The 17,248-nt window shown below is 43.4% G+C and overlaps 1 protein-coding gene across 3 annotated transcripts in view; it reads left to right on the forward strand.

Annotated features, from left to right (window-relative positions):
* The window catches only part of fbln1 (fibulin 1), a 95,602-nt gene that overhangs the window by 10,811 nt on the left and 67,543 nt on the right, over positions 1–17,248 (forward strand). For all 3 annotated transcript variants that reach the window (XM_084061073.1, XM_084061072.1, XM_084061074.1), the window contains 2 exons: positions 3,486–3,594; positions 9,461–9,593. In XM_084061073.1, coding sequence (XP_083917199.1) covers positions 3,486–3,594; positions 9,461–9,593 — 242 coding nt within the window. The remainder of the gene's footprint in view (positions 1–3,485; positions 3,595–9,460; positions 9,594–17,248) is intronic.

A 17,248-nucleotide genomic window follows, 5' to 3' on the forward strand; every position in this document is an offset into this window, starting at 1 on the left:
GAGAATCCCCCAGAAGCAAAGATTTGAGTTACAAATGTTCGCTTTAAAAAAAAAAAGAAGTATATATTCAAACATTTACACACATTTTAACGATTTTTTTCAAAAATAGCAGATCTACAAGCTCATAGCGCGGCAGCGCAGCACTCGGTGCCGCGCTATGAGCTTGTATATCTGCTATTTTTTAATAGCCAAAGAAATAAATAAAAAATACACAGATTCGTTCCTGGTCTTAAAGGGTTAAAGAGAATGCTTGCTGTGAATGATAAAACCAATATATTCCTTTTGCAGCCAAAATAATTCAATGTGTTTCGCAGACTGCAGACTGCAAAAGGAATATGATGTTTTTGCTATCATTTTTACAGCACTGTTAGTTTGTTGCACTGCTGCTGTCTGTCCAGTTTGTTTGAGTGTCGAAAGTTTAATGGACCACAATGCAAACAAGCCCTTGCCTTTTTTGTATGTGTGTGTTTGTCTGTGTGTCTTATCCATTTGTTGTTTTTAAACCGCACGGGTTCATTTGGTTCCTTTTGCACACTCTCAGAGTTACAGACCCACAACAAGGGCCCATTTGGACCCCTGGTGGTCCAGACATTGAGAAACAGGGATCTACAGCAGGATATAACAAATACAGATATTGCTTTTCGTAATATTAACGGGATGTTTTATTTTCATAGTTTTTTTTTTTTTTTTTTTTTTTTATATTTTTTATCCCACGATTTTTTTAACCCTTTTTTTTTTTCACCCGGTGCCAATTTTCTAAGTGATCCTGGGCGCTACACTCCCCTCACCAGCCTAGAGAGGCCAGGGCCGAGCTCATGCCTCCTTCAATGCATGAGAGTCAACTGACCTTCTTGTCACCTGACAGGGGGGAGTTTCCCCGGTTGGACGTAGCGCGTGGAAGGAACACGTTATTCCAACCAGTTCCCTTCCCCTCCATCAGGCGCCCCGGCTGTCATATAGAGACCAGGATTACTACATGTTTGTGTGAGGGTATTAACTACCCTAGGAGACACGGGGAGAACATGCAATGCAATAGTTTCTTTTGTTTTGAGTCTAGATTTGAATGACTCGCCCGATTAGCGTCAGCAGGCTGTCGGGGGATGTGATTGTCATTGAACCCCTGCTGGCAGTGCTTACGCTTATGGCTGTAATTTATAAGATGTTTTGGTCTGATATGAACAGCTTTGGACCCCTCCTCAGATGACATGAGAGGGAGTAATGTTGACATCATGCGGGTGTGCGTGTGATAAGGGACGACACAAACACTCCCATGTCAAGGTCCCCCTGTGGATGGGGCGCGCGCACACACACACACACACACACACACACACACACACACACACACACACACACACACACACACACACACACACACACACACACACACACACACACACACACACACACACACACACACACACACACACACACACACACACACACACACACACACACACGTTTGTATTACTATAGTTGTGAGGACATCAACATTTTGGGAAGCCGATTTTATGATTGATTTACGATTTCTTTGGGGCTTTTTTAACCGCAAGTCTAAAGCCGAAAAATAGCAGATCTACAAGCTCACAGCGTGTCGCAGCGCGACTGCGCGACACGTTGTGAGCTTGTAGATCGGCTATTTTACGGTTCTGTGCCATCGCCGCACAACTAAGTATAAAATGGGAAAAATCTACAACCCGACCCCCTAAACCTAACCTCTAAATGTCTAATCCTAAACCTCACCTCAACCTGAATCTTTTTCTAATTGTAAACGTATCTAAAATCAACCACAAAACTTTTTTTTTTGCGAGGACCAGGAAAATGGTCCTCACAACAACGTCTATTCCTCAAATTCTACTATACTTGTGAGAACGTTTGGTCCTCACAAAAGTATAGTAATACACGCACACACACACACACACACACACACACACACACACACACACACACACACACACACACACACACACACACACACACACACACACACACACACAAACCCCCCTACGGTTCCTGAGCCATGTGGCCCATAGGGCAGGAGCCTCCTCTCATGTAGCATGAGGCGGCTTGATGTACGAGTGCATCTCCTGGACATGATGTACAAGTAGACTCCCTGGACATGACGCTAGAAGAATGTCACATGATGTACAACAAGTACAGCCCCTGGACATGACTGAGTGCCAAGCAGGGAGGCATGGGGTCCCGTTTCACTGGCCGGGGGATTGAACCCCAAACCTCCCAATGTCAGAGCGGACGGACACTCTAACCTCAAGGCCACTGTATAAAATATACATATCGCAAAAGACTGCTTGAACTGCAATAAATGGTACATATATTCTGATTGGACCCGGTCCCTTAACAGGTCTGTAACTCTGAGAGTGTGCAAATGGAACCATACGAGGGGGGGGGTCCATTTGGTTCCATTTGCACACGCTCAGAGTTATGAGAGTTGTTAGCGTCACGTTATATCCTTGAGATTATAACATTTTTAACTCTGTTACAACTTCTGGGGGTCCCTGGAACAAAATATTTTGAGATGGGGGTCCACGGCCAAATACATTTAAAAAAGAACTGTTAGGATTTAGAAGACATTTGGAGAATCCCCAGAAGCAAAGATTTGAGTTACAAATGTTCGCTTTAAAATATATATACAGTATATTCAAAGATTTACACACATTTTAACGTTTTTTTTCTCAAAAATAGCAGATCTACAAGCTCATAGCACGGCACTCGGTGCCGTGCTATGAGCTTGTATATCTGCTATTTTTGAATAGCCAAAGAAATCAAAACATTACACAGATTATTTGACAGCCACTGCAGTATGCTTTTCATGATCTGGGTTCTGTGTTAGCAGCACACCTAAGGCAGAAAGACATTCAAACTGTATAGTATTAAATACTTAGTTTAGTATTTGTTTACTTATCGTTTATCGGCATATCGTCATCGCAATATTCAGCAATGGTATCGCATATCACATGTTTTCCTAATGCTGTGTAGCGCTAACAGGTACACACACTGGTTACAGTGTTTGTGGTTGTACATATATACTGTATAGTACTTTATACAGGCTTGCCTAAGTACGATTGAGTGGCCGCAACTTATCCAAAATGCAGCAGCCAGAATCCTAACCACCTGTACTGTACTTGCATCCTTGCACTAGATCCCTGTAACGTTTGGGATAGGTTTTAAAGTTCTTTTACTTGTTTTTAAAGCCTTGAATTGAAAATAAGATTTGTTTTGGGTGAACTATCCCTTTTTAAGAGACAGCTAAAAACGCACTTCTATGACCTTGCCTTTAACTGATCTCCTTTAACTGATTTGAACCCTTTTTAATTTCACTCTCGACTAGATTTTAACTTATTGCTTTGCTTGACCTGTGTTTTTAATTTGAATTTAAAGCACTTTGAACTAAGTTTATGTCTGAAAGGTGCTCTGTAAATAAAGCATTGTTATTATTGTTTATATTAAGCATATTATTGATATTCTAGGTGCAGAGCAGGTGTCCATAGATGCTTGTTGTCGGGATGGCCGGGAGCGTGGCATGGACAACCAGGACTGCACGGCCCTACCTCTCATCTCTGAATCCACCACCTGCAGGTAAGCCCTTCACTGGCACGACTCAAGGAGAGATTGAAAAAGTTGATACAAGTGTGAATATTATATTTGATCTGTTACGTGGTACTCCCTGCCCGGCACAGTAGAGGACAACCATTTCAGAGTAGGGGAGATATGTAGTTTCAATGTTCAAGATATTTTTTTCCCCATTTCCTGAAAAGTAACTGTGTTTTGGACCTACTGTATTTTCATATACTGCAGCCTTCCTCTGACACTGACAGCAAAAGGAACGATGAATATGCCATATATTGGTCAGCTGCTTGACGTGTGTGTGTGTGTGTGTGTGTGTGTGTGTGTGTGTGTGTGTGTGTGTGTGCGTGTGTGTGTCTCCGCCTGTGAACAGCTCATCTCCGACACCGTTGGCTGAATCGCAGCCAAACTGTGCACACACACTCCCTGGATGCCAGTGCAGATTTTTTTTCACATACAGTAGGCCTGTTATAGCGCCACCAGGAGGCAGATTTTTGCAAAACAATGTTTTTGACAGTACTCCTCCAGATTGTTTCCAAACATCACGCAAATCGGTACACTGTATCTAGTCATTAAACAAAACCGGTCTTAAAGATTTTTCATATTCCATCCTGATTGGCTTCCAAAAGTCTGTCCAAACATCACGCAAACTGGTACACATAATCTTTATAGTCAAGTGATCAAGACGTCTCCGTCCGATTTTTCATATTCCATCCTGATTGGCGCATTCCCAACATTGCTGGCCCACAATAACCTACCTGATCTGGCGCTGGCGGAGACCTGTGCTCCGAGGAGCACTTTTTCTAGTTATTATTATTATCCCAGATCCATGCACCACATACAGCAGGGCAGAGGAGTAGCCTGGGGCCCTGAATTTGCAAGTCAGTGAGTGCTGTGCCCTTCGTTGCTGTAGACTATACAGTCTCAGGTTTTCTATCGGCACAGCACAGGGGAGGCCCCACCTCTGCACTGTCCCCCGAGGGATTCGCCCTGTACCACGTCTGAGTGGAGCGCGTGTCTGTAATTGCTTCACCGTAGAAGAGTACCCCCTCATAAACCTCCAGCCATTTTCATAAGTCTTTTGTACTCATGGATTAAAGGTCATTTGGATTCCATAGAAGTCAGCATGACGTCTTCTATGTAAGTGTGTCACTCAACGAAAATGGGCTACAAGCTTAGTGTCTGCGGCGCATTGTAAGCTTGTAGATACGGTAGCCTATTTTTATAGTTATTTTCAGATTAAAGAGTATTTGAAGTGGTCAAACTAGCGATGGAATACATGTTAATCTTCCAGAAAACCCCAATGATCTCGGATATTTCATAAATGCATGTTAAAGCCATGGAAAATAATTATGTTTTGGTAGCCATACAGTTCAGTATGGCTACCAAAACATAATTATTTTACATGTTTTGCTTGTTTATGAAACACAGCACTAGTGTGGAGCCCCCCTCTGTTTCACAAATTGCAGATTAGGACTTGGCATAACAAAATGTTTCAGTCGTGACAATTTATCGTGCTTTAATCCTGTACGACCATTATTCACTTCATATGAGAGAGGCGCAGATGCACGGGGCACTGATGATGATTATGATGATGATGATGAGATAGTATAATAGCAGTCGTGCTCGTAACACTAGATCAATGGTTCCCAACCTGTTTTCTTTGAAGCCAACCTACTTTAGCCTGGCTTCAGCCCCTGAATCGGTAGCCGCATTTCAGAGGCCTGGTGATGCTGTTGATAGTGGGGTTTTCCCGGTTGAAAATCAAACCGGCCCAATGGGGATAGGGATGATCCAGTATGAACCAATGGCCAGAGACTGAGAGTCCTACTTTGCCCAATCCCCAATCTCAGAAAACGACTGCACTGAGAGGGCTTTCAGACTGAATAATGAAAATTCAGGCTGCGTGTCAGGCTACGCCTTCTTATATCTGACACAAGCTGAGACCCCCCGCCCCCTCCCCACACGTGCACGCACACACATTTATGGAGATCTCTGTATCTGTCAGTCCTTGTCCCTTTTTGGCCCATATATGGAGCTGACTGATTTATTTGCGCCTGATGCCATGTAGACATATTGAGGTTAGACAACACACTCCATATTTGGGCGTAGCTGCATTTGGAACTTATATGGTTATGGCTGAGTCATGGTGACATGTGCGTGATGTCAGAGGTCCGTCCGACGGCCAGCCCACCCGTCCTCCCTTAAGCCAATTCTTATATAATATAATATAAATATATATTATACATATTATGTATAAGCCGTAAATAGCCGGTCTACAAGATTTTTGGGGGGCTGACATCACATTGAGTGGATGGAAGTTATGATTTTGTGTTTAAAATGTTGGACTACCTTCAAACAGACATGGCCTCAAGCCCCCCCCTTGTGATCTTTGGCAGCCCCCCGCAAGGGGGGCCCCGGACCCCAACCACAGCCCTACGAGGTGCACGGCCACAGGTTCACATAGCCAACAACAACGCTGAGGGAATCTGTTGCTCAATCTGTAACCGTGATGGCAAACACATTTACCATAAGCCATCCTGAATGTGTTTAAATTATAGTGCGAGTGGGGGGGAGGGGGGTAGAGTTTTTTTTTGCGGGGGAGTTGGGGGTGGGTGACTATTTCCAAACCCAGGAAATACCTTTGAGGTGAAATGCGACAGTGGGAGAGGATAGAGAGAGGCAATAACAGGAAATCTGAGGGATTATTTCAGACACCAAAGGAAAATAGAACGAGAGAGAGAGAGAAAGAAAGAGAAAAGAAAAACAGGAGCGCAACTGTGCCCTTAAATGGTTGTGCGGAGGAGACACTCTTGTGCCCTGACGTGAAGCATGAGATTGAGTTTATGTGGAAAGAGATTTCTGGTAAGAGTTGATAAAAGAGGCTTGTTGGAACCAGTACGAGAGAGAGAGAGAGAGAGAGAGAGAGAGGGAGGGAGGGAGAGAGTGATGGTGCAGGGAGGTGGACAAGCACATTATGCTTTCTCTCTTCTGAAAGGTCGACCCATGACAGATTTTTGGTGTCCGATGCCGGTCCCAATTGTGGAGAGTCCTAGACCATGTTTTGACCCATATTTTGTGAAAATAAATAAACATAAAAAGTCGCAAAATCTTGACATCTATTTGGAAAAATGTAGATTTGATTAAAGTTTCTATTTGAGAATTTTTTACTTATACACACACAAACAACCCACACACAAATAACTTAATTCAACCACTCAACCCCTATTCAACAATATTCAAAAGTATTCCACAATGCAACACATCATGAGCTTGTAGATTGGCTTATTTTGGAACAGTTTTGAAAACTCAATACAATTTCACCTATAATGACATGCAAAACAAAACGGGGACGCCAGGTTGAATGTGGTTAAACATCATGGCACATCGGCTGCATAATGGCCAATATATTGTTGCTGTCGGGCAGAAACCTCATATCTCCATATTTTTACTTTTTGTGTTTTTTTCGTGAATGAATGCCCGTACTTGATCATACTACTACAGTGTCACTATAGCAGATCGACAAGCTCGAAACACGGTGCGAAACGGGCGCAAAACACTGTGTGTTTTCAGCTTTTCGAAAGAAAATATGGCAACAACAGCCATCCACCCTTAACTGATTGTACCAAACAGGCGAACATTTGAGGGCTGCAGCAGTACAAATCCAATTCAACTGAAAGAAAGTTCCCATTATGCGTTGACTGTTTCCTGGTGTGAGGGACTGTGTCATCAGAGCATCTTTCTGTGCTAGTATCCTCTCTACTTGCTTGTCAGTAAGACTTGCTATTTGGCCACGGACCCCCATCTGAAAAGAGTTTGTGCCAGGGGAAAGGGAAACCACATAAAAGAAGACAAATTTTCAAAATAAATTAAAACGTTTTCTCCCAAAATGGCTGATCTTAAGACGTGTTGTGAGCTTGTAGATTAAAGTGGTTAAACCGATGTTGATGATTATATTCATGAATTTTGCTCAGGAGGACCCCCTGGAACCCCCTCAAGGACTCCTGAGCATCTCCAGGCCCCACTTTGAGAACCAGTGAGCTAGTCATCCAATTAGTGGCAAGAACCCTGCACAGCTTTCCCGGACGCAACACGCTCAGCCGTAAGGGAGGGCGTTATTTCAGTCATGTTGTTGTTGAAGGACCTGCACCCTTAAAAAACACACACAAAAACCACAATCCCACCATGAGAATAGACATGTGTGGGATGGGATGACTAATGCACATCTTGGGCTCCTAGAGTTTGCTTAACCAGAGCCTAAAACAATAGAACAAAGAGCTGAGGGACTAACTGCTCTGCCCACGTTAAGTCTACTAAAGTCAGCATCACCAAACACGATAACGTCTCTGTCAGGGGTGGAAAACCTCATATGTCCAAAACTGTTACTTTTCAGGATTCAAATTAACCCATTAAGACCTGAGGCCGAATTCTGCAAAATGTCTTCTAAATCCTAACAGTATTCTGAAAAACGTATGTTTCTATATCAGTGGTGCTCAAACGTTTTCATGTCAAGGACCCCCAAAATTATATGTATTTGGCCGCCAACCCCCATCTCAAAATATGATGTTCCAAGGACCCACCAGAAGCAAAGTTTTGAGTTAAAAGTGTTCGCTTTAAAATAATATATATTCAAAGATTTTCACACATTTTCAGGATTTTTCATAAATAGCAGATCTACAAGCTCATAGCGCCACACTCGGTGCCGTGCAATGAGCTTGTATATCTGCTATTCTTAAATAGCCAAAGTGTAAAATAATGCTTTAAACCTCAAATAAAAAAGTGACACAGATGCATTCCTGGTCTAAATGGGTTAAGTAGCAGATCTACAAGCTGAAAACGTTTGAGGTTGTACATCGGCTACTTTTGATACTTGTGTGTGACGGACGCTGTATTATGATCAAGTAGGGCATTCATTCACAGTTAGAATATGGAGATAAGAGGTTTTTCTGCCCGACGGTAACGATAAGCTTCCGGTGCCTTCTTACTGGATTCCACATGTCGACACTTGGATTGCCGCTAGGCTCGCTTGAGGCTGCGTTTTATAATGGGACACATAGATACAGCCCTGCACTCCACTACGGCACTGGTTACCAAACATAGGTTCCTCCTGACCCATGTTGGGCCGCAGATGCATTTTTATGGGTCACAACGAGGAAATAACCCTATAGCCCCCACAGATCCTTGAGGGGGGTTCAAGGATCCGGGGGTGCCCAGAAAAATTAAGAACAGTTTAAACCAGGGGTCTTCAATGTTTTCAGGCCAAGGACCCCCTAGCTGAGACAGAGATGAAGCAGGGACCCCCCGCTATATTGTATAAACTTGTGTTTCAGATTTTTAAAAAAATTGTTTGTTTGTTGGTCTGCTCTTTTTTCTCATCTACACCTATACCTCTTTGCCAACAATAGCCGATTTACAAGTTCACAACGCCTCGCAGTGCGAGGCGTTGTGAACTTGTAGATCTGCTATTTTTGGCTAAAGTTCTCCTCAGAAAAGGGATGTTAGGGTTCAAGTGGTTAAGGTAAAAAATATATATATCATATCACACAAAGATTTGGCGGACCCCCTGTAGTAACTCTGAGGACCCCCTAGGGGTCTGTTGAAGACCCCTGGTTTAAACGTTTTGGGAAATCTTGACAAATCTTCTCCCTGATAGTCCCTGGTAAAACATTTTCTCAGATGGGGGTCCGCAGCCAAATACATAGTATGTTGGGGGTCCTTCATATAAAAATGTTTGAGAACCAGCCTTCCTACAAAGAGCATTTTTCAAATGTTTTTAATATAAAAAAAAAATATCAAAACAACTTTCAAAAACCTTTCAGAAATGTTCAAAAACAGAATTTTAAATGTGTTTGTGGTTGTGTTGTGTCCTGTGTGACAGGATAGTCCAGGAGCAGTGCTGTGTGGCGGTGCTGGAGGACAACATGTGTACCACTGGCATCAACATGGCCAAGGAACAGGGAGCCTGTGACACTCTCTACGTCACCAACACCTGTGACACCAAGACTACCAAGGTACACGTGTGTGTGTGTGTGTGTGTGTATTATTATACTATACTATACTTGTGAGGACCAAATGTCCCCACAAGTATAGGAGAATATGATAAATAGATATTGTGACGACCATTGTGAAAGATGCAAGAAAGATGGTTGATTTATGGTGAAAATAGATATTTAGAGATACGTTTACTATTAGTAAAAGATTCAGGTTGGGGTGATTAGACATTTAGAGGTCAGGTGTTAGGGGTTGGAATTGGAGTTTTATTTCTGATTTCTTTGTTGCGTGCCAGTATCATGCACCGAAAAATAGCTAATCTTTAATCTTGTTATTTTGTGGTTTTTGGCTATGGTAAAAAATGGCAAACTCGCTGACAAAAAAGAAAAAAGAGAGAGAGATCGAGATCTGCCTCGGTGCTGAAAGACATGGTTAATCTAAATTCTAATCCATTAAGACTAGTCATTTTAAGATTTCTTTCGCTGTTCAAAAATAGCAGATCTACAAGCTCATAGCTGTAGATCTGCAATTTTTGGGGAAAATTGTGTGTTTTTTTTTTGGTAAATCATTGAATACATATATATTTTTAAAGCGATCGTTTTTAACTCAAATCTCTGCTTCTGGGGGGGTCCCTGGAACAAAACATTTTGAGATGGGGGTCCGCGGCCAAATACATATAACTTTGGGGGTTCCCGGATTGAATGGGTTAATTATAAGGAGTGAGATGGTTATAATCAAGACAAAAAAAAAGAGAAAGACTGCCCAAACTGGCTTTTACTTTCCGTTTCTGTATGACGTAGGTGGCTGCCTCTTTAGGAGACCAGAAGCAGGTTGGAGTTAATCTGAGTTCCCAGAAGTTTTCGCTGGCTCGGCGAGGAACTTCTGGGCCAAACCCCCTGTATTTGTGGGCGGGATGTACGTCACGCTCTGAATCTGAGCGGACACGCCTCTTACCGGTTGCAACTCGTCTAAAAAGTCCGACGAGAGGCAAACAGCAGTACACAACAATGGCGGTCGAAATTTCTCAAGGGGAAATTGCTTCCCGTCGATCCTATTTAGATGCAACACCCACTGCATGTGGATCCCGCCCCCTATTCTTCATTGGCTGTTGATTTGAATCACAACGCAGTGGCTGCGCCCCCGCTGTCCAAACTCCGAGGCAATGCCTCCCAGACTAGGTTGGAGTCTATTCATTCCAATGGGAGAAGTGAACGTGAGCGACTCTTTATCCCCATGGTCACTGAACTAAATATTGAACCCAATTGTCACAAGCCACACAAGATCTGCATGATTGTACAAATATAAAAATCTTGCCTATGCTCTCAGCTAAGGGGTCCTTGGCCTGAAGACCCCTGGTTTAGTGTACAACCTTGGTAGGGGTGGGTGGCCTTACTTTTGTTATCAGTTAACAAAAGCAGGGAATCCACTTTTGGTTGCACCTAAGTTTTCCCCTAGGTTTCCCAGGGACCCCCTACCTCGTGGGGTCCACATAAGACCTTTTCTTTCTCTACAAAAGATGTATAAACATACCATGTTATTGTGCATTCAATAGTAAGCTATTAACATATGTCATGTTATGTTTAAAGACATATTGACATTTTTTACTTTAAAAAAAAAAGTTTTTAAATCAAACAACAATTTCGCGGACCCCCTGCAGTACCTCCCCGGACCCCCTAGGGGTCACGGACCCCCTGTTGAAGACCTCTGCCCTATGTTCCCCCTAGGTTTCCCTTATGACCAGAGAGGTTGGATATCAAAAGCAGAGGCATTGATACCGGACCCATGTCCGCCTTCCTGTCACGGCCCGCTTCGCAACCTTTGAACTTTGACAATGTTCGTCAACTTGGACATTTATGACTATAAGCCACCCACTCATATTGAACATAATTCCTAAGTAAATCTTTTATGAACAGAGCTACATCAGTTTGTGTGCCTCAGCTTCTGCAAGGTGTGTGTGTGTGTGTGTGTGTGTGTGTGTGTGTGTGTGTGTGTGTGTGTGTGTGTGTGGTTGCTTGACTGTTCTCGATCTGTGTTGGAGGTGGAGCTGTGTGTGTGTGTATGAGGAGTGAAGCCAATAGCTTGTTTGGTCCTGACGACCTCACTCTTTTTTTTACCGTTACTTGATTAAAAAAGTCATATTTTTTGGTTGCAACTGTGCGACCCCAAAGGCACCTTCCGGCGACCCCACTTTGGGTCGCAACCCATAGTTTGAGAACCTCTGGTCTAGTATGTTCTGTGTCTTGGTCTGAGACTGAGGTCTTTTTTATTTGTATTTTATTTTTGCTGCTGGTACCCACGCTGTCACCCTCGTGGTCACCATCAATGTAGTTTTTATTTAGTGGGCTCACTGTTTTTCTTTGTTTTGTTTTTTCGTTCTGTTGCTGTTGACGAGGCTTGCCAGTTGCCAGTTGCCAGCTAGCCATGTCCAATTGATCCTGTGTAGAACTGTAGTTCTACCCATTTTCGAGAAGGTGGCATGTTTCCCATAGCTTTGTTTGATTGGCTCCTCCTTCTACAGCCCCCAAGCCCCCGGAACCACGGATGATTAGTGAAGCTGCCGTCACCTGGTGGTCAAGTCTGGGATTGCAAGGACTTATTTAAAGGAGACACACCATGAATTTCACTTTTTTTTATTTTTTTGGTATTTTTTGGGCTCCCCAGTGTCTCTTGTACCCCAATTTTTTTTTTTTTTAACATTCAGTCATTCATTCTCATTTCAGAGATTTTCAAAATGGGCGTGTCTGAACAGGCCATCTCAGAATGGCAAGTTTGCTTACATCACCAAACTTTCTGCCCATGTATTTTGATTCTGAGTATTTAAATTGCTCAGTAGCACCCCTCTGCCCAACAGGATGTTTTGGTATTGCAGCTGAAAGTGCTTTATAAGCCTGAGAGAATTAACTTGGGATGATTATATCTGAGTGTTGATTTAGGCTCAAACCTTTTGAAAATGGTTTGAGGGACATACACCATATGATATTAAATATCAAATATTTTTTTTAAATTCATGGTGTGTCTCCTTTAAAACGCTACTGCGCCATGCTTCTACCGTTTAAAAACCCTAGTGCGCCTGCTCGGTGCTCAAGTCTTCCACATTTAAGCGCCAGAATTTGGTGCCTAAATGTGGAAGAAGAGGGTACTTCCTGGAAGAAGAGGGTACTTCCTGGAAGAAGAGGGTACTTCCTGAAAAGTAGAGGGTACATCCTGGAAGTAGAGGGCACTTCCTGGTGCTTCATGCACTGGGTGAGCAACTTCATTGGAATGAATAGGGGTGAGCGGGGCCGTCCGTTCTCTAGATATATTATAACTCTATGGTTCAGCTGCTACACACCGTATTTCTCAAGATATTTAACATCCACTGGAACAGACTTTTTTCTTTTCTTCTTTTTACTTACTTGTCCTGTTGCTGTTGTCATGGCTGCCAGTTCCCACCTGATGTTGTGTGGGAGTCCAGACTGCTCCAGATCGTACTGAATAACTGCTAGCTTGCATAACGTCTTCAGACTAGGACTTAAGTGTAAGATATTTATGACCAGTTGATCAAAGATCATGATTCGATCTCCCACCATGCAACAGCACATGTAATCCCTAAAAGCTGGGCCTTTCCCCTTTGACTCGACCTTCTTCCAGGAGAAGGTCTTGGAATTACATTTCCACAGATCATTTAAGGATTGCCTCAGATATATGTTGTAGCCACTGTAGCCACAACATATGTACAGTTCTCCATTGTAGGCAAAGGCTGCATGAACCTGAGGACTTTGTGCTGGAAGAAGCTGTGCAGAGGGTGTGTTCAGCCAACAGTTGGTCTCTGTGTCAAACACTCTGATGTTTGTATTTTGGTGCCCAAATACAAACATCTTTGTCCCGATTATGGTGGCAGAGTGGGATGATGAAACGGGTGGCGTAGGTCCTCTGGTGTTAATTAAAGACCAGATCATTGAGGTGGTGTCCAACTTGTAGATGTCATTAGTGAGTCCAATCGGCTGGATGTGTCCTCCATGAATATACATGACCTTCTCCAAGACACAGGCTGAGTGGCGGTACCTCGCCTCTGGAACAGTTCCAGAAACCTTGGGCTTGAACCATCTGTGGGAGTCAACATCAAATCCATAAAGAATGTTGTCCCAGTCCCCTGTTTCATTCCCATTCACTGTCCCTCCCCAGATGTAGATGATATATTCTATCAGCACAGCTGTGTGTCCGTAGCGTATGGAGGGAACATGAAGGGAACATTGTCCTCTTCCTGGGGACAACGTCGTCCAGCACAAAGTCACTGTGTTGAAGACTTGCACATCAATCTGATCCATGTTGTTGTAGGGTTTCCCTTTATAGAAAAACCTTCCAAAGGAATACACCTTGTCCTCCACTGGCCCAGCAGCACAACCAAAGAATGTATGTGTCTTTGGTCCTCCTTTCAGGAGCACTGACCAACTCAGCATCTCTATCTCTCTTTGTCTGTCACTGACTCTGTTTCTGGCTGCCTTTGTCTCTCTCACTCCCCTTAGCTTAGCTTAACCTCTCAATATTCCTCTCGATCTCTGTAGAGGTCTGCAACAGCTTATATAGGCTGACAAAGCTCTGGTCTGATGTCACTCACAACACAAACTGATGTCATGCATGTGTAACAACACTGATTTATGCAGTTGTTTTTATTTGCACACATGTGGAATGCCCTACTATACCACCAGCCCTACTATACCACCAGCCATCAAACCGTGTGACTCCCTAGTACTACCCTCCTTCACAACCTCCATAAAAGAGCACCTGTCTGCAATTTGGAACTGGATCTAGACAAGTCTTCTAGCTTGACAAAAGAAATGATCCCCACACAGTTTTTCTGTAAATATACCTTTACTGCTCCTAGTGTTGATGAGCTCTTGTATAGTACTAGAACTATAACTAGTAACTTTGTGACAGATGTGCATTTTCTCTTTCCAACATTCTGACACTAAAATGGCTTTTTTTCAGGGAGACAAATCAGGAGAAAAACAACTTTGTTATCGACCGTTATCTGTCCCAGCAACACACTCTCGCGAGATCTAGTGCCAGTAAACATAGGATGTCCTTGTCCGCGAGATCTGCCGCCAGACGGCGCCCACTTAGGAGACCGGTTGCGTACCTTTTCGCCCCTAGTGGCGAAGCCACGGTTGGGCTAACTTCCTAAATTAAGCACCTTTTGTTGTAGGCTACCTGACCTACTGGCTCTTTAGCTATTCATTATAGTCTCTGTTAATAGTAATAATAACAACAAAACTACCACTGATGTGATTCCGAGGGTGAGTCAGTTCAATTGCATCCCAGGTATCCTTCTGATGGATTTTGATTGGTTGTCAGCGTTTCTATCGTTCATAAAAACTCTGACAGTGATTTAAACTATATGGTTTACCGCCGTCGTAGTCATTATAGTTGTAATCTGGACTCTGCCCCCTAGGTCAGGGGTCTTCAACTTTTTCAGGCCAGGGACCCCCAAACTGATGGGGTTGCCTGGAGCCTGCTCCTACCCACAGGTTGTCCCAGTAGTTGTGCAAAAGGACCTTTTTTTTCTCTACAAAATATGTATAAACATACCATGTTATTGTGCATTCAATACTAAGCTATTAAAATATGTTATGTTTAAAGACATATTGACATTTTTGAAAAGAAAAATGTAAAGTTTTTAAAAACATAAAAAAAAAAAATCAAACAACAATTTCGCGGACCACCTGCAGTACCTCCCCGGACCCCCTAGGGGTCACGGACCCCCTGTTGAAGACCTCTGCCCTAGGTTCCCCCTAGGTTTCCCTTATGACCAGAGAGGTTGGATATCAAAAGCAGAGGCATTGATACCGGACCCATGTCCGCCTTCCTGTCAAGGCCCGCTTTGCAACCTTTGAACTTTGACAATGTTCGTCAACTTGGACATTTATGACTCTATAAGCCACCCACTCATATTGAACATAATTCCTAAGTAAATCTTTTATGAACAGAGCTAAATCAGTTTGTGTGCCTCAGCCTCGTGTGTGTGTGTGTGTGGGTGCTTGACTGTTCTCGGTCTGTGTTGGAGGCGGAGCTGTGTGTGTGTATGAGGAGTGAAGCCAATAGTTTGTTTGGTCCCGACGACCTCACTTTTTTTAATACCGTTACTTGATTAAAAAAAAGGCATATTTTTTTGGGTGCAACTGTGCACACAACCCATAGTTTGAGAACCTCTGGTCTAGTATGTTCTGTGTCTTGGTCTGAGACTGAGGTCTTTTTGAGTGGTGCCAACCACTCCTATATCTGACTTTGTCTCTGTGTCCGGGTGTATGTCCAATAAACAAACATTGATGACAACATCAATACGGGGCTCATCAAAGGCACCACTCTCTTCACACAGGGTGTGATTTTTTTATTTGTATTTTATTTTTGCTGCTGGTACCCACGCTGTCACCCTTGTGGTCACCATCAATGTAGATTTTATTTAGTGGGCTCACTGTTTTTCTTTGTTTTTTTCCGTTCTGTTGCTATTGAGGAGGCTGCCAGTTCTAGATGTCCAATTGATCCTGTGTAGAACTGTAGTTCTACCCAGTTTCGAGAAGGTAGCATCATACCCATGTTTCCCATAGCTTTGTTTGATTGGCTCCTCCTTGGACAGCCCCCAAGCCCCCGGAACCACGGATGATTTAGTGAAGCTGCCATCACCTGGTGGTCAAGTCTGGGATTGTAAGGACTTCCGCTATTTAAAACGCTACTGCGCCATGCTTCTACCGTTTAAAAACCCTAGTGCGCCTGCTCGGTGCTCAAGTCTTCCACATTTTAGCGCCAGAATTTGGTGCCTAAATGTGGAAGAAGAGGGTACTTCCTGGAAATAGAGGGTACTTCCTGAAAAGTAGAGGGTACATCCTGGAAGTACAGAGCACTTCCTGGTGCTTCATGCACTGGGTGAGCAACTTCATTGGAATGAATAGGGGTGAGCGGGGCCGTCCGTTCTCTAGATATATTATAACTCTATTGTTCAGCTACACACCATATTTTTCAAGATATTTAACATCCACTGGAACAGACTTTTTTTTATTTTCTTCTTTTTACTTATTTGTCCTGTTGCTGTTGTCATGGCTGCCAGTTCCCATCTGATGTTGTGTGGGAGTCCAGACTGCTCCAGATCGTACTGAATAACTGCTAGCTTGCATAACGTCTTCAAACTAGGACTTAAGTGTAAGATATTTATGTCCAGTTGTCCTCCAAAGAAGATGATTCGATCTCCCACCATGCAACAGCACGTGTGACTCATACCAGCTGGGCCTTTCCCCTTCGACTCAACCTTCCTCCAGGAGAAGGTCTTGGAATTACATTTCCACAGATCATTTAAGGATTGCCTCAGATCTATGTTGTAGCCACAACATATGTACAGTTCTCCATTGTAGGCAAAGGCTGCATGAACCGGAGGACTTTGTTCTGGAAGAAGCTGTGCAGAGGGTGTGCTCAGCCAACAGTTGGTCTCTGTGTCAAACGCTCTGTGCCCAAAATATCCCCCAAATACAAACATCTTTGTCCCGATTATGGTGGCAGAGTGGCATGATGAAGCGGGTGGTGTAGGTCCTCTGGTGTTAATGAAAGACCAGATCATTGAGGTGGTGTCCAACTTGTAGATGTCATTAGTGCGTCCAATCGGCTGGATGTGTCCTCCATGAATATACATGACCTTCTCCAAGACACA

The sequence above is a fragment of the Gymnoscopelus microlampas genome (genome assembly GCF_963454915.1).
Source record: "Gymnoscopelus microlampas genome assembly, chromosome: 6".
NCBI classification, from domain to species: Eukaryota; Metazoa; Chordata; class Actinopteri; order Myctophiformes; family Myctophidae; genus Gymnoscopelus; species Gymnoscopelus microlampas.